Here is a 24,178-nt window from a genome sequence, read left to right as displayed (position 1 = left end):
AAATCTTCCTATTCAGAGAGTTATGATCCTATTTTGAAACATTTATTAATGCAGAATAAGCAGGTATACAGTAATAACCTACTATCAGAACATCAGTGCACCATCTTCTCACACTGAGAGCACTGACTAGCCGATGGTTACGGCTCATCAGGGTGTCTGCGCAGCCATGTTATGCTATCCAGGGGTCTTCACTGTTTGTGTAGTTTGCCCCAAGTTGATGGATATTCTGCATCCCGCAGATGTGAAATCTCATTAGATTTGGTGGTGCATTGCAAAAGCTGTGCTAAATAAGACTCTCAGCCAAGTAGAAAGTAATTACTCTTAAGCAAGGCTTGGCTTTTTACTTTTCATTGTTTCTCTCAGTGGGAATGGGCCATTAGGTGTTGTTTGTATATTCTTTTATTATAAACTCAGATTAATTCATCTATTATCTGCAAGTCTACTATTCAACAGGGAAAAGTTTGTTCAGGCTGTTGAAAAGCTTTTTTTTAGAGAGATCTTTAAAGCTGCACAAATTAGATAAATAATGAAGTTCTCAATTTTATTTCTCTAAAACAGAAACTCCCTTCCGATCTGAACCTTCAGGAACTTGAAGAATACAGAGATAAGCTGAAGAGACAACAAGCAGCCGTAAGTATAGGATTCAGGGATATCTTTATAATAATTGTTTAAAATAAACAACAAGTAGACCCATTTTTGTTATGGTTTGACATACGAGGCATGTGCTGAATCATTTCCGAGACTCCTATTTTATCCTGCGTCATCTGTCACAGTTTATTACCGTGTTTACCCCTCTTTAGCGTGTTTTATAGCGTGCCGGGGTGGTCTGCAGTTCACGACTGCCTTCCAGTCTCAGAAATGTGTTTTTAAGTGTCATCCAAATGCTTGCTTATGCACAGCTGTCTTGTCAGCACTGTGCATGATGAAAGCTGCGACCCCCGTTTCATGGGAGACGCCAGATGACCTTGCCTGACGTTATCTGTTTTGGCCTGCCACAAGCAGGCCGTTTTCTGGCAGCACGCTGCCCCCGGGGTCACCGCAGGAGCCTCGGCACCAACCGGCGTTCCTGGGTTGTGACAGACATCTGCAGGCGGAGGAGGAAGAGCTCTGAGTGGCGCGGACTTCCCGCTGAATGCCATTACTTTAAATCGTGCCGTGCAAGCTTGCGTAGTGTGATGATTTATTCATGATGTGAAGCTCTTCCAGTGTCATTTACACGAGAGAACATGACCTTATGGACAGATAGATATTTTTTTTCTTTCAGTCCATGTCTTTTATTTAAAATTGACTCGTTTACGCTGCGCTCATATGCGCTGTCCGTAGATGTGTCGTTGGCAGCTAGCAGTTATCGTGGATCGGTTGGTCAGTAGAAAAGGAATCCATCTGGTCTATGGAAGGTGGCAGCTTATTTTTCTGCTAACAGGCAGCTCTTACACTTCACTGGCAGAAGCTTACATTGAGCTAATTGCTGTCGGCAGTGTGAATAAGTCTGAGTTTTCTGAAGCAGTATGAAATTCTCAGTGAGTTTTAATTGTTTAACAGCAATATGTGTTTGCGCAGTTAAAGTAACACTAAATAGTTAAATAGATCACTCAAAAATTCTATAATCATTTACTCATACTTTGTTATTTACTGTATGACTTTCTTTCTATGGTAGAACACAAAAAATATATTTTGAAAATCAATGGTAACCAATTACCATTGGACCGCATTGATTTCCATTGTATGAACACTAAACTGTTGAGACATTTCTCATAATATCCTCTTTTGTGTTCCACAGAAATAAAAATCATATACCGGTTTTGAACAACTTGAGTGGTAAATAAATGATGACAGAACAAAATAAATTGTCTAACTGTCCCTTTAACGTTAAAGCAATGCTTTTATATTTAATGTATGGATGAAGTAAATATTACATTTATTTTGGTCCTAAAACTGGTCCTAGGAACATTTTGATTTAAGATTTTTGGTAGCACTTTAATGGACAGTCCTGTTCCACATGTAAATGTAAATGTGTAGGTACTAGGCACCAGCCCTAAAACTTCCCCTCAATCTAACCCATATATATATATATATATAGATACAGTATAGATGATTTAATCGGACGCATGCGCCTGGCCCAAAGTTAACTTCCAGTCTGTGTTTGGTTATTATATAACAGTTTATTTTATATTTAATTAATATATTATAATGCTATTATAAATAAATTAAAAGTAATACTACTGTTATAGATTCTTTGTGAAGGTCTTCCGGAAGTGAAATTTTGGCCACATAACGTATGTTCATGTTCTCACCAATGAAACCGTCTATATACTATGCACACAATTGCCAGAGTGCCTTCTGTGTGAACGCAAACGCATCCGGAAAGTGATTCCGTAAAGAGGACCTAGTAACATTAACAGGATCAGTCCCGGAAAGCGCTCCATGTGAACAAAAGGCCGAAACAATGGCGTAAAAGCTGTGTAGTGATGACACGCATCTATAATAAATTGTAAATAATTTGGCTATGAAAACAAATTATGCGTTTGGCTTCTAAATGAGATAATCATGTTTATTGTGCAATCCAATTAATATCAATCTAACTGCATTTGTTTGTTTTGATTTGAGCCTTCATAAGTCAAACTAACTAACTACAGTTAACTAACACAATAAAACACAATTAAAACATGTAAACATTATAAAAAACATTTTCTTAAAAACAGTGTCATCTCATTTTGGAACGAAGCTCTTCAAACATAGTTAAGCGAGTAATTTTTAGTTTGTTTGTAAATTGAAAACAAAATATAGGCCTACTATTTGTATTTAGCTAAATCATGGATGAATGCTAGAGTCCGTAACACCAAACTTAAGGTCAGATGCGAGAAAAGCGATGTCTGCTTCTAAACGCAGTTTAAACTTAAAATTACTTTTATCCAAACTAATAAACCCAAAATACACAGCGCTTCAACAAACTTGATCGCTTACCAACCTTTAAAACACGGCTGTGTGCACCTGCCGTGCTCGTGCTGCGCAGCGGAAAAGCGAGTTTCGAGTTTCTGTGCAGACACTGTTAACAGACTAACTCCAAACTTTCACCCAAACATTTATGTGCTTGTTTTTCTCAGCTTGTTTTTTTTAGCATTGTGTGCAATATGCTTTATTAACAGGTTTTTCATTCGATCGGAGTGAGCTTCGTTCAAAATGGTTAAAAATTTTAATGGTAAACTTTTCTCAAACTTTGTTTTAAAAAAACGCTAAACTTTATTTTAAACTCACAATTTTGCACATCGATTATACCGTGCAGTTGGGCTATATTGCAAAAATGCCGGCTAATTTTTACTTCATAGTAATCCGTTTCATTTCTTCAATAAGGCTGTGTAAATTTGTACCGAACAAGCCTGAACCATTTGCTTTTATTAGTTTTCATATGACATTTTATTCCAGAAAATCACTGATCCCCGGACAAATGTGTGAAATGTGTGAAAAGGGCTATAGAGACTATATTTAGGCTGTAGGGGTACATAGGCCATAAAGGTTACAAAACACAATCCTTTATAAAATTGCCCTATGCTTTATGATGTAGCCTATGCTTTGGAGCCGTGTAAAATTTCAGTGACAGTCCTGTGTGTATCTTATGAAAAGCAATAATATTGTTTCTACCTAGTGGGAGGTCTGGGGTAATTGGCTCGTAACATTTCATTTGTTTTACCATTTTGGAGAGTGAAGGATTGTCCCATGTTGTATTGTTTTGATAAATGACTCAAAGCCAAGTTTAACGTTCGACAAAAACTGTAGTATTTTATGTACAAATAAACCAGATTTATTTAACGCAGAATTCCTGCAGTGCACATTGTGTGACTGTTCACAGGGGGACGAGAAAAATGGACGAGAGCAATGATAAATAAAGGAACAAACCAAAACAGAACCAGCCCTAATGAAACCACATTATCTCTGTAGTCTGTGAGTTCAAAAATGAATAACAGATATTGTTGCACAAGAGCACAAGCAGAGCACAAATCCCTTCAGGAAATTCATTCTCTGAGGCTTTTTTCAAATTAGCCACACACTATCATTGTTAACATATGGCAGTGAATGTGCATCGATTGGCTTTTGATATAAACAGAGTCATATTGAACAGGGCCAAACGCTTAACTTGTTTAGTGCACCATTGGCCTTAAATTGGAACTTACTCCATTTGATTGAGCTTTTCTTTGCAATCCTAATGAACCGTAATGCAGTTTTAGCTGATTAGATATCTGTGAGAGAGTTATTTCCTGTAGTCATTAGGCAAAATGAAAAGTTTTAATGATGAACTTTATTATTTGAGTAATATTTGTCTGTCGCAATTGGAAAATAAGGTAGAAGGAGTATGTACGGTGTTTGACGCAGTTCTTCGCTGGTGTCATTTGGATCTGTAAATTCAGCGCTGGGGAAAATTACAGGCCGTTTACCGCACCGGTGCAAGCTCTGTTTAATAGATTTCTAATTGGAGTTATTAGGCGTGCAGGGATCAGTCTGCGAGAAGGCGTACAGGGAACGTTATCGCTCTTGTGTCTTGCTGATAGACAGCTTCACTGTTTCTCATCATATTCGCTCTATCGCTGCAGAGTTGCGCCAAAGTATGGTTGCGATACAACCTATGTTGGCCAGTTATTTTCTGACGCTGTCTGTCTTGCAATGTATGGTGATCTTTTTATAGGTGCTTACTGGTGTTCATCTTATACGTGAATGAACAATATGTGGGGCAGCAGCGAGCTTCGTGAAAATTTTCTTTTTTTTTTTATCTGTGAACAATGTGAAATAGCCTCCCTTCACTTTCAGTAAATAAACTACAAATAGTTCACCTTCACCAAATTGTTTGTCATCACTTACCCTCAAGTTGTTCCAAATCTGGATAAATGTATTTGTTTTGATGAGCATATAGAAAGATACTTGGAAGAATGCTTGTAACCAAACAGCAATATTGGCTTCCAAAGTATGAAAAATGAAAATGGTTGGCAAAAGTGCCCCAGAACTGTTTACTTTCCTACTTTCTTCAAAATATCTTTTTTTGTGTTCAACAGAACAAAGAGATTTATATAGCAAATTTTCCTAGTTTGGTAGTCAGTGGTGCTCCAGAAATGTTTGGTGACCAACTTTCTTCCATACATCTATTATTAATCTTTCCTACCCGTCTCCGCTGAGCAGTTCCATATGTAAACAGAACCCATCATGTGAAAAGCTGAGTCTGCCATCTGTTCGGCTCTCACGTCACATCAGCACTTCACATTTGTCCTGCCACCCCGTTCACGACGGCTGGCCATGCCACGTGACACATATCGTCCAGAGCGTGCCACATAATGTTTTCGATTTTACGACCTAACCTTCTTTGGCTCCATTATCACCTGCTGTATGTTTGACTGTGCCAAACATTTATATGTTGTGACGAAGTCAGTGTCGCAAATATGAAAGTCAAATTAGGTTAAAAGTTTCTTATTTCCTTCAAATTTGTGACTCGACTAGTAGTGACATTTAATGCAGAAATGCCAAACAGATGTAAACCTTGACCTTGTGTTCTCATCTTACAGGTGTCTAAAAGAGTTGCTCACCTCATTTTGGAGAAACAGCCTTCGTATGTTAAGGTTAGTATTCTGTCATGTCCGGTTGAACTAATGCAAGGACACTGTGTCTGGATGATGTGTTTTCTCGACATCTGTCTTCTGGTCTGTTTATTTTTTGTAGACACACAAGCTGTTTGAACAGTAATAGTTTGAAAAAAGGGAATTCAAATGAAACAAAAAAAAATATTTTTGAAAATCAAATATGAAATGTGAAAGTATTTTATAATTGAACAAATAAATCAAGTAAGCAAATTTGTGACATTGACCATGTTATGTTTCCTAAGCCAGGTTTTTTTTAAACTTAAAAAAGCAAAAAATTTGAAAGTCTGAACATTATTAGTGTATAAGTGTTTATCTGTTAGAATCTACATGCATAGTTTTCATAATTGTTTATATTTGTATCTTTTTAGTGAGTTATTCTCACCATAGTTAATGATATGTTGTCTTTATAATTTAACTTTTACAATTGATCTAACGAAGTCTCAATGTTTCTTTACACATAAAAAAATATAGATGAGTTTTAGAAAGGGTGTTCCTCATAAAAGATTCATCTTATTTGGGGGTCCTCGGCATCATAAAGTCTGCTAACCCCTGTCCAAATTGAAGTGCCCAAGATTTTCTTTGGGACATCCGCATAGCAAAAAAAGCAAAAAACACCTGTTTTGTCTTGATATACAGTATTTTAAACAATGTTTTCTTGGAAATTAAATGGGAATTGCGCATGGCATTTCTTGTTGACCTTCAGCAGCATCCTTGTTACCATAGAGAGCAATCCTACTCTACATAGAGTATAAACTATTCTGTTAAAACGCTTGTATGTGAGTGTGTTCGCTTTATTATATCATGTGACTGACAGGTTGGTTCAATATACTTTTTCATCTCGAGTGAGATTTTCCTGCGATTTAGGATCAAAGCAGGATTGGAAGAAAGAGCTATGTCTTTGTGTCTTATTTGCCTCTGGTCATGGTTCTCTCATCCTTAAAAAACGTTTGAATCGCTTTTGAAAATGGATCACTTTGAATTTTGAACTAATCAGAAGTGGACATGCTGAGCTTTGATTGGGATTTTTACCCTGCATCCGGGAATGAAATCTTTCATTATGTTTGATGTATGTAGGAATTTTGCATTCTGTATTAACAGGAGGAGTTATTGTAAAAGAAATGATCACGGACAACAGTTTGGATGTACTATGGCTTACCAAAACCTGGCTTATACCAAATTATTATTTCGGTCTAAATGAGTGTACCCCACCAAGCTACTGTTATATGCATGAGCCACGTCCTTTTGGTCGAGGTGTTGGTGTCGCAACAATCTTTAGAGACTTTCTCACTGTAAGTCAGAGAACAGAGCATACATTTAAATCATTTGAAGTGCTTGCATTGAACATAATTGTTCCAAATAAAAGTAAAAATCCATTGCTTTCTTTTACAATGGCTACTGTGTATAGACCCCCTGGTCCCTACACTGATTTTCTGAAAAGTTCATGGACTTCTTATTGGACCTTTTTTGTTAACGTTGATAAAGTACTAATGGTCGTAGATTTTAATAACGATGCACTAGCAGTGGCGTTTACAGAACTACTACACTCTTGGAGTAATACAAAACATCAATGGACCCACTCATCGATTTAATCATACACTAGACTTGATTATATCCCACGGAGCAGATCTGACCAATATAGATATTATACCTCAAAGTGACAATGGCATCTTATAACATGTACACTGTGCACTGCAGAAATCGGCCGTTTAACTCGTTATCGACAGGGTAGAATAATTACCTTGACTATTAAAGATAGTTTCTCAAAGAGCTTGCCAGATCTGACTCCTTTAATAACCATACCAATTAATACAGAATTGCTTGATAACATGACCAGCAAATTAGGCACTACTTTCTCTAATACATTAGAAGCTGTCGCACCTATGAAGTCAAAAAAGATTAATGAGAAAAACATAGCACCATGGTACAATAGCACCACTCGCTCCCTTGAAAGAGAAACACGTAAACTGGAGCTCAAATGGAAACAAACCCAATTAGAGGTCTTTAAAATTGCGTGGAAAAAGAGTGCATACTGTTATAAAAAGAAAGGGCTCCAGTGTTTTTCACCTATAAAACAGGAGGATTAAATTAAACTGATTGCAACATGTAAACCTACAACTTGCTAATTAGACCCCATACCAACTAAATTATTAAAAGAGTTACTACCCGTTGCAATTGAGCCCCTTTATAACATTATGAACTCGTCAATTAATCTAGGCCATGTCCCAGGACACTTTAAGAAGGCCGTCATTAAGCCTCTTATCAAGAAAGCAAACTTGGACCCCAACGAACCAGAAACTATAGACCGATTTAAAATCTCCCTTACCTGTGTAAAATACTAGAAAAACTAGTGTCCACTCAGTTATACTCTTTCTTACAAAATAATGTCATGCATGAAAAGTTTCAGTCAGGCTTTAGACCGCATCATAGTACTGAAACTGCACTCGTTAAAATTACAAACGACCTGCTTATAGCATCAGAAAAAGGTAACATCTCACTCCTAGTCCTGCTTGACCTTAGTGCTGCGTTCGATACTGTAGACCATAACATACCTGTACTTCTAGATTGCTTGCACGATTATACCGGTATTGGCACTGCAATGGTTCAGATCTTACTTATCAGACAGACATAAATTTGTCCATTTAAATGGGGAATCATCAAATCTAACGCAAGTAAATTATGGATTACCTCAGGGATCGGTTCTAGGACCCTTGCTATTCTCCATATACATGCTGCCCCTTGGAAACATTATTAAAAAACATGGAATTCGCTTCCACTGCTATGCAGATGATACTCCGCTATATATCTCATCAAGACCAGATGATTCCTTCCAGCTATCCAAATTGGCAGATTGCATTGAATATATAAAACATTGGATAACTTGTAATTTCCTTTTTTTAAATTCTAATAAAACAGAAATATTACTTATTGGACCAAAGACATGTAAACCGAATATTTCGGATTATAACCTGCAAGTTGAAGGATGTACTGTTACAAATACAGTAAAAGATCTAGGCGTTATATTAGACAGCAACCTGTCATTTCACAGCCTTTTTCCACCTTAGAAATGTTGCCAAATTATGAAATATTCTTTGTTGCTGATACAGAGAAGCTTATTCATGCATTTGTGACCTCAAGTCTTGACTACTGTAATGCGCTACTGATTGTCCTGCATCATCAATAAACAAACTACAGTTACACATCTTTTCAGCAAAGCATTTACTTAATCCAAAATATGCTAAATAAATGACCAGGAGACTGCATTTATTAGATTTGATTAATTAGAATAATTTAACTTGTTACATAAAACACCATGTAGTGTGTTTTACCTTTTTGTGTTTTTCGGTTTCTATTTTCCCCTGTAAAGCTGCTTTGGAACAATGCACATTGTGATGTATAAATAAAATTGAATTGAATTAAATAGCTGGGTGGGGTATTCATTTATAAAAAGGAAATATCAGTCTTATTTCCTTCTCAACTCTTGGGAATAATAAATTTTTTACTTCAGAGATGCACATTTTATCCCCTCCCCATGCCTTCTTGTTGTTAAGAATTGTATATTTCTTAAACTTTTTAAATGATAATTGTCCCTGTAGAGATGCTGTAGAGCCTCTTTATTAATGAAGAGAACACACTTTGATCAACCAGCTGCTTTTCCACTGATGCATCATAATGGTTTTCAATATTAGCAGTACAATCGAGGCAGATGTGTCCGATGCCGCAGCGTTTCTCAGTCACGATCAGTTTTTTTTTAGTTGAACGGTCATGTTTTTTTTCCTGTCACCTTGGAATTCAGCTTTAAGTGTCTTGCTGGACAATTACTCTGCAAGCAACACCACACTGATGTGCCGTCCCTACAGATGTGCTGTCCAAGCTATTTTGTAAGTGTATGCGTGGTGAGAGGTGAGATGGGAAATATAGAACTGCATTATAGCTATGAAACACCCCGCAGTGCCTCTCAACATGTATTTGAATTGCTAAACAAAAGAAAATGCGTTTGCTGTCAATTTACAAGATGAATGAAGGGAAAACTCAAAAAATGATAAAGTTTATCATTGGCAGCCTGCGTTTGGTTAGTAGGTAATGATTGGATGTCATTCTTCATTTTTTCAAGTCAAACAAACAGTGTTATAGGGTTGTTATGTGACCTTACCTTGGCTTTGGTGGTGAGGGTCTCTGTAACCTTGCTAATTGTATAGTTGCTCATACCAAGGGTTTCACCCTCAATCCTTTCTTCGTGCCTGATAGTGTTGTATAAAATGGGCAAGCGGATCGTTTTTGTATGTTGGGTGTTGCTATTGCTTGCCAGTAGTATGAGTATTTGAGAAACATGTTTGGAAATCATGATTGTTTGCCAATCTAATGGTGAAGAAATTGTACCATTAGGGCATGTTGTCATGTTTTCATAGTTCCACATCCAAAATGTATCAAAGATGTTCATCTTCTGTCCTAAACTGCAGCATGTAATGAAAAGCGAAAAGCTTATTAAAAGACTTGCCCTTTGAAGGCCAACAAAAAAAATGTGATACTGCATTTATTATTGATGCTCAATGTAACAAATTTCATGATTAACAGCAAATTTATCCCTTTAGTGTATTTATAGCTTTATAAAGGTTCTTGTGTACCATAGTACATACTAACCCTATTACTCTCCAGTACACTTACACCAGACTCTAAAAGTACATAAGCACTCTGGTTTAGGGAAATCCCATTCAATGCCGTTTAAAACTGGAAAGCCTTATACATACAGTCACACTCCGTGAATCAATAGGTCACAGAAGCGCACAGGAATAAAAATCTCCAATTTTTAAACTTCTGACTCGAACATCTGACATTGACTCCTAAAAAGCGTTTGCTAAGGGCTGTAGAGAAAAGTGTGGTTATTTGTGTTTCTCCTTTTTGAAGAACTTTTATCTCCCAGAAGTGTGCCGTTGCCTTGCCACGAGCCATTTTGCACCTCGGCAGCGCGGTTTGTTCGGAGCCTTTCAGAGATACGGCTGCATTTCAGCCGCGCTTTGAACTGTGTTAGCTGTGCGTTTCATAAATCTAGTGTGCTTTGTTCTAGACGTGTCACAGAAATAGTCAAACAGCGGTGCATCACAGTGTGATGCACAGAAACACTGCTCACTTGTCATTATTGAGAAGTCTTCTGGACTGTAGTTTGTCTGTAAAGCCTGCGAATGTTGCTTATGTAGACAGCTCTCTAGATTTTGGAACGGGTTCACACTAGCACATCAGATTAGGGAGGAGGAGTTCGACTAGGCTTTGTGTTCATAATAATACTTTTGCACAGTTTCACAGACAAGGTTTAAGGCCAGTCGCAGACCTACCATATCTTTAAATATATCAGTGCAATTGTTTTGTTTTAAGATACACATCAGTGATGTTTTTTTTCTAATGCATTTTTATAAAAGTGACCTGAATATACCAATTCAACTAAGATGTAGTCCGGGCTTAAATTAAGCCTTGTCTGTGAAACCAGGCCCATATAAGTCTGTGTACTTTGCACATTTATTTTGTGTTTATTAACACATTCATGTGTATATTTAAGAAAAATATCAAATATATAAATGAATAAACCTTTATATATAATTGAAATATATAAATGTATACATGCATATTACCTAAATATATATGTGTATGTGTATATAACTACAAAATAAATATGCACAGTGCACCATTGCAATTTTTTTTTTCAAATCATCAGTTCTAGATGTATTGTGGCCATTCCAGTCCAGTGTCTGTTGTATTTCAACAAAAGTAAACCTCAGTCAGAAGTGACAAAAAAGTCATCCAACAACAATGTGAAAGACTGACAGCATGACACGACACATTCAAGGAAAAGTTCATCTCAAAATCAAAATTGTGTCACCCACATGACGTTCAGCGTCTTTTAAGATCTCTCGGGGTCTTCGGAACACAAATAAAGATATTTTATATGACATCCCAGAGATTTTTGGGCCTCCTCATAGACATAATGGTAATATTGTTGCCAAGGTCCAGAAAAGTACTAAAGACATTGTTAAATTGGTTAATCCGCTCATAGTGGCTCAGTTCGATATTTTTGAAGCGACGACAATCTTTTATGTACGAAAAACAAACCAAAATAAGGACTTAAATCGATATATTCCCCTTGTCAGTGTATGGCTTCCTCAATATCGAAATCCTCATACATGTTGTGAAGTTCAGCTTATATACAGCATGCGTCTGCTTAGAAACGCCGGCGTCTGCCCCCACCGAATGCGCATGCGTCGAAGTGCTCTCGCGAACGCGCACCATACACTGACAAGAAAGAGGAGAATATATCGATTGAAGTCCTTATTTTGGTTCGTTTTTCGCACATGAAAGTTTTGTTGCCGCTTCAAAAAAATTCATCCTGTTCTGTAATGATTATGTGGAGTCCGCAGAATGTTCTCCAGGCAATTGAAGCACCTGACGTGAAGTGGTCCGTTCATCTCTGGTAGCCTTTGAGCATCCTCAAGGGGTTATTCCTGTAGATTGCCCTCTGAAGAATCAACATGTTTCCATGTGATGCTACTCACAAGGAGCATTTGTTTCAGCCGGCTGACTGTGGAATCGATCCTTTCCACCTCGTATACTTTTGCCAAATAATTATCTTTAACGTGACGGCGGCGTGATGTTTGGGCGCTGAAGGCTGGTGTTGTGCCGGCCATAGCTAATGCGCTTTGAAAGGCCGGGTTCACCTCAGGCTGTGACAGCTGTGCTCTTCAAAAACTGAGATTGTTGTAATGGAGAGAAAAAAACGTGCAAAAGCCCCAAACCTTAACTGTTTATTAGTTTGTTGGACACGGTGTGGGTTGAGAGGGATGTTCGTTCTCTAAACTCTGCCTTTGTAATAACCATAATTTAAGCTTGTCGCCATTATCTCTTCTCTGTCTCATATGTTATTGTTCATGGTGGACAAAAAAACATCCACGAGAGCGTGCCCACTGTGATCTGAACCCATTAAACACAACGGGTCATAGTCGCGGAGAACTAATATTCAAGCAGCTCCATGGAAGAAACTTCATGTCCATTGTCTCAATTCGGTTATCTTTTGTACTTCAAAGGATTCCTTGTAATGCTTGTCTAATGTTCTGCATAAAATTGTTGTTTTGCAGGAGCTTGAGAGAGTGACGTCTCTTCAGACCAATCTGCAGCTGGCAGCCGTAATCTGCACAAATGCAAGAAGGTCAGGGAGCTTTCATCACTGTAAACACCAGAAAACCGTTCTTGAGTTTTGAAAATTGGTTTTAATTTTCGATGAGCGCAAATGAGGTTTTAAAAGCTGACGTTTTGGCTCTCGCAGGCAGCTTCGTTCTGCTAAAGAGGGCTTTACTGAAGCCAGTCTGGGGCTTCTGGCCAATCAAAGACGCCGGCAGCTGTTGACAGGATTGCTGAAATCTTTGAGGACCATAAAGACTCTAGTAATCACTTCATCTGCATTCTTAATGGACAAACGGAGTATTTTTGTCCGTTTTATAAGACTTGTTATCTGCTGACTTGTGTATATCTGACACTTTCTCTTCTCTGTCTCCTACAGCAAAGAACTGATGTTCGACTCAGTGAGATGCTGGAGGTACGCTTATGCTTGATACATTTACAAATGTTTAATGCACAAACATCCCATGATTAAAAGGAATCACAAGAACATTTTAGTAATAAAATAAATTAGTTTTTTTCTGTCATTTGTAATGACACTCGTAAAGCTGTGAGTGCATCTGTTACTGTATGTTTTAATATTCACATAAAATGTATTCTTTCATTTTACAGGAGGAGGATTATCCAGGAGCCATCCAGTTGTGTTTAGAATGCCAGAAAGCCGCCAGCACTTTCAAACACTACAACTGTATAAGGTTTGTAAAGAATCACTGAATGGGTTGATGAGAATCTCCTACATAGTTCAGTGTGATGAGATTAAGTTTCATTTCTGAAACAGATTCTGGGTTTTCATGCAGGTCTTCACAGTTAGCAGGTTTGCTAGAAAATATGTCTGTGCTATCACGCAATCCTGTTTGTGTTTGGGTAGCTGGTAAAAAGAATGCACATTGGATCTGATTGTAAGAAGAACATGCATTTTGTATTAAGCGCCAGCATACACTGTAGTATATTGCCAATTTTTTTTCTGATTCTTTACCACCTCCCACCCAGTGGAAAAGAAAATGCACGCCCTGAATGGCAGTATCAAATTTGAATCGCATTTGCATTGACACATTGACAGCTTTCATCACTTGAGATCTAATGAAGAGTGTTTAATAGTCTGTAATCTGGGTTGACGAATATTATAATAAAGTTGGTATTTGACAGGCTGCCAACAGTAATGGAAAACCGAGGAATTTTAGAATTTTACAGTTTTATATTTTAGATAGAAAAGTAGAAAACAATGCATAAAGGAAAAAATTCTCAGCACTAAAATATTTTGTATGATGTAAATTGCTTTGACGGATCAATGTGTAAAATATTTCAATCCTTATTCGGTAATCATGAATGATTGGAATATTTATGGAAATGTGTCAGTCAGAAAATCTAGGAAATCTGGCAGCAAGTGTTATTCTGAGAAACAAATCTACCTGTTAACTGTCCAGTGAGCAATGTCACCACACACACTAATGGGATGTATCTATCTATCTATCGTGGGGTGTGCCATAAGAGAGCAAAGGTGCAGTAAGCATAGCTAATGTGAAAGTCTCTCTCTCTCTCTCTCTATATCTGTTCTGGTTGGCACAGGAAGTTCTGTGTATCTGATCTGCCTCCAGCCAGCCCACTCTGCAGACTGAGATATCTGTGCAAGAGCATGGAAATATGCCCAAGGACGATTAAACTCTCTCTGTGAAAAAGAACAGAACAAAAAATTGATATTTTTCAGAGTATTAATTTATTGTGCTCAATGGTTTATTCTTGTTTTTCAATGGAAGTGTCGCTCTCGATTCCAAGACCACTTTTTACCACACCTGCCAATAGCGGAGGAGCAGCAGCATATGTGATATGCATGTTCTCTGAAGACGAAAAGTATCCGATAAACCTACAGTAATTTGTACTTTCCTATAAAGTAAAAGCTGTTAGAAGTTATAACAGATGACAGATGGTTTCTCGGCACCTTATGGCAGCAAGAGTAATATCCTTAAAATTCAATATTACTAATGTAAAATCTTCCTAGATTTGCTAAATAATTCGGACTGCAGTGAGACAATTTTGGATGCTTTTGTCTTCAAGAAGATGTTGCCATACGTGAACAGCAGACAGTATCGAGCTAATTGGTTTGTTTGTGTCCTGGCTGATGATATGCTTTCATGTGTTTGTTTGTTCCTTTGATAGCCTGCGACTACAGTACGAGGTGTTTCAGATTTTCTGTACCGTTTTGTAAACGCAATGGCAATTACGTAGCGTTCAGGATGTAACTCCAGTGGATGCGTGTTGTTTTTGTTTTTTCTGGGAATTAGTGTCCTAACAAGCAGTGAGGTAAGTGAAGTGTGTCTCTGAGAGTGTGACATCAGCCTTCGTATTACTCAGAGATAAGTTGACTGTTAAATCATGATGAAAGTCCGTGATGTGCCTTTGAAGGGTCTCTGTATAATTTGACCCAGAATTCTCAAACGTCTACTGAGCATCTTGAGCGGGGATGCAAGCAAAGTAAAGCATCATTTTTTGTAGATGCTGCTCTAGTCGGCTCTGGTTTCAAGTCAGTTTAGGTGAGAACAGAGAGTTGCAGGTGAACGGGGTGCAACAGAATGGAACAGAATACGTAATGTCAATAAGTTGAACTGTTTTTAAGTTGACACTGCGTTAAGGAATGCTAGTGGTGGGGCATTTAAAGACAATGTCGGTTGTGATACATCTGTCTCTGTATTGTCAGTGCTTGAAGGAAACGACAGGTCAAACATAAAAACACTCACACTGATGTCACATGACATTTACGTCTGGTTACAGCAGGTTTAAAACGTTAATGCCCAGGACAGATTGCCCATGAAGATGGCGTAAAATGAATGTAAATGATATACAGCTTTCTCTCCAGGTGTTCTAGTCAAAACTCCATCTTTCTTCTTTAACCTGACTGGTTGGTGCCTCCCTTGGCTTCCTTATAGAGCTGAGCTTGTCTGCTAGTGGAACCATTAAAACATTCCTGTTGACTGCACATTCATCCAGCTGTTTTGTTATTCAGCGTGGTCTTCCAAGAGAGCGGCGTTCTATTCAACAACCACAAATCCTTGTCAATAAAAGCCTGTTTGATGAAATCTGAGTGTTTTATGTTGATAGCACTGTGGTTTGCCCATCACTTTCTCTACAGGGAAAAGTGATCAGATGTTTAATTAAGTGCATTGAGATGCTGAGCAACGGGGCGTTTATGGCGGCAGCTATCGATGTGACTCCGGGGGAGTGATGTGTTGTACGCCGTTGAATGAGGTCATGGAGTCTTCATACACCTGCAGGCAATATTACAGTATGAATGTCACTTGCCGATACGTGACTAAGTCAAACTTCTGCTATCTTTACCTGTAAAGATGATCTTTTAAAAGTCAGATTTGAGATCCATGTCTCACTTTGTTTGTGATCTCTCTTCGCCATCTCTGTTTGAAACAAAAAATTGTAGGTTACTTCACTCTTAAAGCGATAGTTCACCCAAAAATGTTTATTCTGTCATAATTTACCCCGAGTTCACACTGCACACGTGTGCAAAGCGTCACTCAAGTTGTTTTAAGCCTGTATACATTTCTTTGTTCCAGTGAATATAGGGGTGCGCATCGATTCGATTATGATTATTATGTCAACGATTCCGTACATTGCATCATCCATTTAAAATATTACTGCACAAGTAAGTCCTGTAATATTCCCTCACACTTTAACACTCTGTCTACATCGCACGCCAGGGGCGCAGTGCGACATGACAGGGTGGAATTTCTGTACTATAGTCTTGAGTCACTTTGCGCCGCTCGCGTGCAGTGTGGACAAGCTGTAACTTGCATCTCTTTCTTGTCAAAGCCCTGAATATACACTTCAGTGCCACGCGCTTCTTTGATAGTTCGAGTAGATGCTTTAAGACGCAGTGTGGCATCTTTAACATGTCGATCGAGCGCTTTACATATTTAATGCCGTCCAAGTAAAAAAATATATGAAAATGCGCTTTATTTACAGTACACGCAGCTTCCCCTGTGCACACACTTCTCTGAACGGGTCAGAAAGAAGGGAGAGAGAAAAACATGCAAGCGCTGGTTGCGCTGAAACTACAGTCTGAAAGATGTGTCTATATGCTTTTTTGTCAAAAGCAAGGTTTTCATATAAGACATTACAATACTTTCTAATTGCAATAAACAGCAACCGCTGGCACATATGATGTTATACTGCATGTTTATATGTTATATGTTTGTATGAATTGATGCAGTAATCATTCACATCTGCATCGCAATGCATCGTGAAATCTATTATTTTTGACAGCCCTAGTGAACACACATAGTAAGCTATTTGGAAGAATGCTTGTAGGGATGTATGAAGCTCATGTACTCGTACTCCTATAGATACACCGATACCAAAGACAGATACCTCACATGACATGTCTGACAGAACTGACTGAAATTTGTGCTTTGACAAGCATATAAAATGTTCTTTTTTCATAATGTATTTTGAGGCAGAGTAATTAGTTTCATGTGTTTTGCTTGGAAAATTGCCACCTTACAGTAAAAATCTAGGTACAGGCATCGGTATCTGTATAAACAATATCGGTACTTGTACTCGGCCTATAAAAATGTTATTTTACAACAATGAAAATCTTTCTTCCTGAGTTGGAGTGGCAATTTTTTTTTCTATTTGAGACTTTTATCAATAAATGCTTTTTTGTCGTTGCTGGTGGTTACGCAAGTTTATTTTTCTTCTGATCTCCAACAGTAATGGACTCTTCAGACTTCAGAGCTAATTGCTGAGAAACCCAGATCACAGAAGAGCCCAGCACGATGGTTTCAGTCCATCACGCCGAATGTTTACAAACACCTCCCACAAATCTGACCACATGCTTGAAACATAATTGCTGCCACGCTATTAGCGATCATATTTTTGTGTTATATTGTTTTAAACAAGACGAAGTCAACCCTTTGTCTTTACTCCCAGTGTGTGCTGGGCTAATGGTGTCGTAATGATAAGAGACTGTTTGAATTGGAATGTTTTTATTGTGCGTCGGATCCTGTCGAAAGCTCATTAAAATGTGATTTCGCTCGGCCTCCCCGAAGGACACGGCAAGGTGCTAGAAGGCACAACGCAGACGAGCCGCAAGCGAATCGTGTGTAATTGATGGACTCAATATGATATTGGGGTTCCTCGGAGGCGCCCGAAGGAAAGGGGTGTCGCACGCTGAGTAAAAGGCCACCCCGATGGATGGAGGCAGTCACCACATCTTCCTATCCGCCTTTGCAGGAACTTCAAAACTCCTCCACAGAAAAGTTTTTCCACGGAAAGGTCACATTCTCTTGTTATCTACATTCTTTTCGAGGACTTCTGCCACGACAGAAAAACAACGAGGCTTATTAAAAAAGCCTCCTGCTTCTGCACTCCAGTAGTGACTGATGATTTGGGGGCTGTTCCACAACGCAAAGAAACATGCATCGAAATGAGAGCGCATTTGGGGAAAAATTTGAACGGGCTGCAGGAACACCTCTTTTGCATCCAGCGCCTTCAAAGAGAAAGAAGAAAAAGTACAAGGGAGGGAAAAGGCAGTTTAATTAAAGTTTTATGCATTCTGTCTAATGTTTCACCAAGATTGGCCCCCGGGTTCCAGGCAATCTCTTTTGTCAAGAAGAGTTAGCTTGTGAAATGCAATGCAGTTGCTTTTATTCGTCGGTTTTGTAAGAATCCTTGTCCACCGGGAAATTAGTTGCTGGTTAAGCCCAAACCAATGGTTGCTTTTAGCACTTTCTCTTTTCGAAACTAATAGGAAGTGGTCAGGACTACTTGCCTGGTTGACTAGTTTGTCTAGATGATTGTTTTTGCAGTTGTGCTTCAAAGCAGATGAATTAAAAGGTCCAGTGTTTGAAATTTAGCGACATCTTTGCAACCAGCAGCTTACTCCATTGTTCACTCCTCCCTTTCGAAGCACTATGGTGGCTGACACAGGACCAAGATGTCCTTACGTTGTCGCTTCTTTGCTGAAAGAGAAATTTCCAAAATTTAGGTAATGCACTTTGTGGAGCAGTTTGTCCGTTAAGAATACTGTAGAAACAACATGGAGTATTCCACATAAGGGGACCCGCGGTGTATGTAGATAGAAATAGATCATTCCAAGGTATTATTAAATATAAGTATATTAAAACAAACCCTCCATTATATGTAAGATCTTTATACACATTTTAAGACATAGTTAGGGAGATAATATTAGATTTCAGTCCATAGACCCTCTAAAAATTACACATTGGACCTTAAAAGGCTGAACTATTTCTGCCGAGTTTTAGCTTTCTGTGCTTGAGGATGCTGATAGACTTCTTTCCAGATGGGTACATTCTGAGGAGGTTGAAGCACAATTAATACATTTTATCATCAAAACGTGTCGTTTTTTATTCATCCTTACAACACACATACAACTTGTTTCAGCCACACGAGATAAACACACCACATTTGGTGAAACTGCGCAGTCTGTTTTTGTTTTCAAATGTCATTGTCATTTTTTTTATCATAGGGAAAATGTCATCGTCCGTTTCCAAGTCTTCTTTTCTGTTGTTTAGTGCTCTTTCGCTTCAACGACCCATTTCAAAGAGTACAATAGCTACTTCCCCTCCAGCACATTGCTGTATAATATGCTTGGTTGTTTGTTGTGTTGTTAAGGACGAATGTAACCTGGGGTGCACGATTGACTGAAAATGATTTTTGTCCAGTTTCCATTTAACAGATTCTATTTGCTGTCCTTGCTAAACTGATCAAAACTCTCTCTTTTTTCTAGCGAGTTGAATTCCAAACTGCAAGATACCTTGGAGCAAATAGAGGTATGTGACCTTCAGAAACATTTAGTTTTAGGATTAATAATGACAACCTTCTTTAAATTGAATCAGATGTTCAATCTCTTTTAGCTCCATGAACACCCTGTTCCTTTCAGAAACACACGCTCATGCGCCGCTCGCAGATTAAACAACAGCAGTTGCCCTTTTGTAGAGCATTGTATATATTGCTGCCTTTCAGGATTTGGTGGATGTTTTCAAGTTAAGCGAGAGCACGTTGCCACACACATGCTTTTCCCAGCAGTGCTGCCTGTCGGTGGCATCTAGTGTGTTATCCAGAGACGTCTGTAATTGGATGGCACAAAGCTTTGCATACAACTCCTCAACTCATTGACTTGCTTTCTTTTTCCTCTCCTTTTATGTTTCTCTCTCAATATCTGCTTTCTCTCTCCTCCACCCATCTTTTCATCTTGTCCGTTTTCTTATCTTGAACATTAGCAAATAGCGTGACGCCTGCTTCAAGCGCAAAGCACGGCTCTCGCAATTACACCGATTCACGCCACGCTTCTATTTCAGTAACTCTCACGACCCAGTTCATTAAGGATGTGAATGCTTATCTTTTAGTTTAAATGAATGTGTCAGTTTTATCTGTCATTTATAGCTCTGATTCTAATCGTCCTCATTCATTTTGGGTTATCGTGCTTTTAACGGCATGTAGCAAACTTTTATTTCCTGTGATGTGTTTCCATATACACACTAATAATGCCCATGAATGTTCCCTGTCTGCTGCTGATCATGTTTGGTTTTACATCTGTCCATGCAGGAACAGCTAGATGTGGCTCTGTCCAAAACCTGCAAGCACTTTGATGTCTCTCACTACACCAAAGTTCATTTGGCGTATAAGCTTCTGGGCAAAACACAGGTGAGCGACTGCAGCTTTATCCAGCCCACCCTCATCCATTCATGAGCTGAACCGTAATGACAAAATCATAACTTTACAAATAGATTTTATAATGATATGATACAATATTGAATCACTTAGGTGGGTGCTTATAGTACTGCTTTGTTGTTACTGTTCGATTATAATATATGTCAATTTAAGTCGGTTGAGATGTAAAATCAATCACAATACATGTTTTGAACAGCAGGGGTCGCTGCGTTTAGTGTGAGCATGGAAAACGTGGGTTTGCTGATATTTCGTAAAGGGATACTTTACTAGCAAATCCAAATTTCCCCATGTTTTACTCTCCCTCAAGACATCCTAACTGAATATGGATTTCTTCTTGAAGAATAATGCAGTCGGAGTTATAGTACCACGTATCATCATGGGAGTGAATGGGTGTTGACTCTTTGAAGCTCCAGAAGTGCATCCATCTATCTAAGAACAGCTCGACACGGCTCCATGGTCTTAAAAAAAGGTCTACTGAAGCGAATCGATGCATTGGTTTAAGAGAAATATCCATATTGACAGCTCTATTAACGTTGATGTCTAGTTTCCATCATCTCTCGAATGCGCGTGAACTAGAGACCTGTTTCAGACTGCATTAAGAAGAAAACCATATTCAGTTAGGATGCCTTGAGGGTGAGTAAAACATGGGGAAATGTTTATTTGCTAGAAAAGTACACCTTAATTTATTTATATTAAACAGACTTTTGTATTATTCATTTTATATTTGAAAAGCTATTCATTTGAATTAATTTGTTTTAAAATTGCAGTTTAGGTTTGTTATTTGACATAAAATATATTTTTATTTTACAAAGAAATGTGCAGCATATGAGAAACAATAAGAGGGCAGATGTTCATTTCTAATTTGCATTAACTAATTTTGTAAAAATAAACCATGTTTAAATCGTACCATGAGATCAGTATCGTGAATCGCATCGTGAGTGGAGTGAATCGTCACATCCCTAGTTGTTACATTACACATGGTAATAGCTTGTCCACACCGGGACAATAATCACATGTGCTTATTTGCAGCGTTTTTAAAATGTTTTTTCGGCGTTCATGCTCAAAAGATACAAAAACAGACACACCCCGGTGCACAAGGTGGCACACTCACTTATCACACAGAAGAAGAATTAATCTTGCTTCCTCTTTGTCGATCTCATTGGTCGTCCAGTTTTTAACGCGGGGCATCAAACCAAAGAAACAAGCCTGAGGCGTTAAAAAAAAGCTTTTATGGCCGCCTTTTTGTACGTCGTGTGCACACTCACATTGGCGCCTTTTGTTTAGTCACCAGGCGTTAAACGCAGACGATATACACACACGATTATCATCCTGGTGTGGACAAGCCTTAAGTGATTTTAAAGGCACAATGTGTACGATTTTTGCATTACAATATCCAAAAAAAACACTTGCACATTGTTATATATTTTTTGACTTGTCTACTTGGATTATTCGAAAGTTTCCAAAAATGTTTGAATCAAAAGAATTCTGTTTATATTGCTGTAGAAATCAAATCGATGCTCATTGACAGATCAGTGAATGACGACAACAAATTTGATCGTTCAATGCACCTTTACAGCATCATCAAGCAATTCCTTTGTTACTGGTTTGTGAACTCTAGTGGCGAAAATAACATATTGTGCCTTTAAGTGAGAATTTACACTATGTAAATATGTAACTTTTATTAACTATTCAATTAATTAATAAATGTATTAAAAAATATATTATTATGTATATATTGCAGTTATGATTAAAATGAATTATTTTGATTTACATTAAATACATATTAAATGCTTATTTTGTGTGTGTTGGTTAGAAATTGTTCCTTGCACTTTTCCCTCACCTCCATCCCTTAAAATCAGAAAATGTTTAATACCCCTGTTACCTTAAGTGCTTGCCAAAAGGGATGTTTTATTTTCAAGCTGAAAGCTAAATCCAGCCATATCTCCATTGTTGCTTGTATTATCTGCAGACTCATGCCTCTGCTTGGGTTTGCCTCCCCTATCGCCCTAAAAATTCATTGAATTTCTTCTGCTATTGTCGATCTGTCATTGATCCGCAGGATTAGAGACCTACGTTTTGCAGGATTCAATGTGAGACATGCATGGTTGCATGAGCTTGTGAGAAGCCCCCAAGAAAGATGAAAAAATAAGAAGTGAAGAAGGTGTGAAATAAATTAAACACAGCGTTCTTTGGATAGGGATCTCCTAGTCTCAGCTACAGCTTGTAGTTTTTGTTGTGTACCATCATCTCCTCTTGGTCGAAACACCTGAAACGTAAGCGGTCCACTTGTAAAGTTGATGTAATTTTAATGATAGTGTGTGTCTTTGTATAGCGGTAAATGTACCTGGCAATGTATGTGTGTGCACTCTTTAATGCCTGCCTTTGTATAAGTATGTGAGTGTGTGTGTGTTCCGAGACGTCCCCTACCTCATCTAAAAGAGACTTGTTGTACGTGTCACTTTGATCACCAAAGACTCAGGAGTGTGTTGCACACACAGGGAGCAGAATTAACTCTCGTCACACGCCACATGCACCCACCAGTGAATGAAACCAAATTACTCGCCAGTGGATGTTAACTTTATTAGGATCTAAACATAGTATATGATTTCAATCCAATTTTACAAATAATCCAATTGTTGCTGTAGGTGGCATAATCCCTTAAATTCTTTCTTCTATGGTAGTCAATGGTGTCCATGAACAGCCCCCCCCCCTTCAAAAAAGTCATAACATTTATTCACCCTCATATCATTCTAAATCTGTATGACTTCCTTATGCAAAACAGATCTTTTGAAGAAAGTGTTGATGAACAACATTGGCCCCCATTGACTTCCACTGTGTAGAACCAAAATCACTGAGACATTTCTCAAAACGTCTTATTTTGTGTTCCACAAAAGTAAATAAATGATGGCAGGATTTTTGGGTGAACTTTCTCTTTAATGTGGACCTGTGAGTTCCAAGTATACCATAATGATAATGTTTTTGACACACGCAGCAAGGGGCGTCATTTCCACAGGGACATGATTTTTAACCGCACGTCTTCATCGCCAAGGAGAAGTAAGACGGAGCAGTCTGCCTGTGTCGGGCGTCGCGTGTGCACTCTAAAAATAGCCTCAGTGAAAGGTTGTTTTCAATCACGTGGATGGCAGCAAGTGATTTTCTCCATAGGTCTTCACTATGACAAACTCAAAGTACTCATGTTTAACGACCTGAACAACCAGGTGAGGCCAAATTTCTGTCAAACCTTACTTGTTATAAACACTAGCTTCTGTCAAAAGCACAAGCCCTTATTAAACAGATAATGTAAAAAATCCATTATAAGGAAACGGCTTAACGTACCAAAACAACAACCATGGAAAACCTAATTAAATACTTTTTGTTTATCACTGATATCAAACATAAACATGATAACAGAAACGTTTTATGTTCGGAGTTTGTCGCTGCCTTGAGCCACGTTATGTGGTTTCTTAAAATAAACAAGCTGAGACTATTTTTATCCCCGGAATAAGTGATTGTTCTTTGAAAAGTAGCTAGTGTTTATTACCATTAAGGTTTAATAGAAATTTGGTTTTGCGTAGTCGTTGTTTCGGTTGGCTCTGTTTAGCAGTTTTCTCAATCGGACTCGTTCTTTTAACAGCAGCTAGTGTTTATGACAAGGCTTTGCAGGAATGTGGGCTTCCCTGGTCGTTGTTTAGGTACGTTAG

At 38.2% G+C, this 24,178-nt stretch overlaps 1 protein-coding gene across 2 annotated transcripts in view; it reads left to right on the top strand.

Annotated features, from left to right (window-relative positions):
• Positions 1-24,178, top strand: part of vps50 (VPS50 subunit of EARP/GARPII complex) — a 110,473-nt gene that overhangs the window by 8,647 nt on the left and 77,648 nt on the right. For both annotated transcript variants that reach the window (XM_079485095.1, XM_079485094.1), the window contains exons 4-11: positions 559-630; positions 5,547-5,600; positions 12,740-12,810; positions 12,928-13,045; positions 13,162-13,197; positions 13,392-13,474; positions 19,534-19,576; positions 20,352-20,450. In XM_079485095.1, coding sequence (XP_079341221.1) covers positions 559-630; positions 5,547-5,600; positions 12,740-12,810; positions 12,928-13,045; positions 13,162-13,197; positions 13,392-13,474; positions 19,534-19,576; positions 20,352-20,450 — 576 coding nt within the window. The remainder of the gene's footprint in view (positions 1-558; positions 631-5,546; positions 5,601-12,739; positions 12,811-12,927; positions 13,046-13,161; positions 13,198-13,391; positions 13,475-19,533; positions 19,577-20,351; positions 20,451-24,178) is intronic.

The sequence above is a fragment of the Barbatula barbatula genome (assembly GCF_947034865.1).
Source record: "Barbatula barbatula genome assembly, chromosome: 21".
In the NCBI taxonomy this organism is placed as follows: domain Eukaryota; kingdom Metazoa; phylum Chordata; class Actinopteri; order Cypriniformes; family Nemacheilidae; genus Barbatula; species Barbatula barbatula.
The sequence above is the reverse complement of the archived record's forward strand: the minus strand, read 5'-3'. Positions and strand labels throughout refer to the sequence as shown.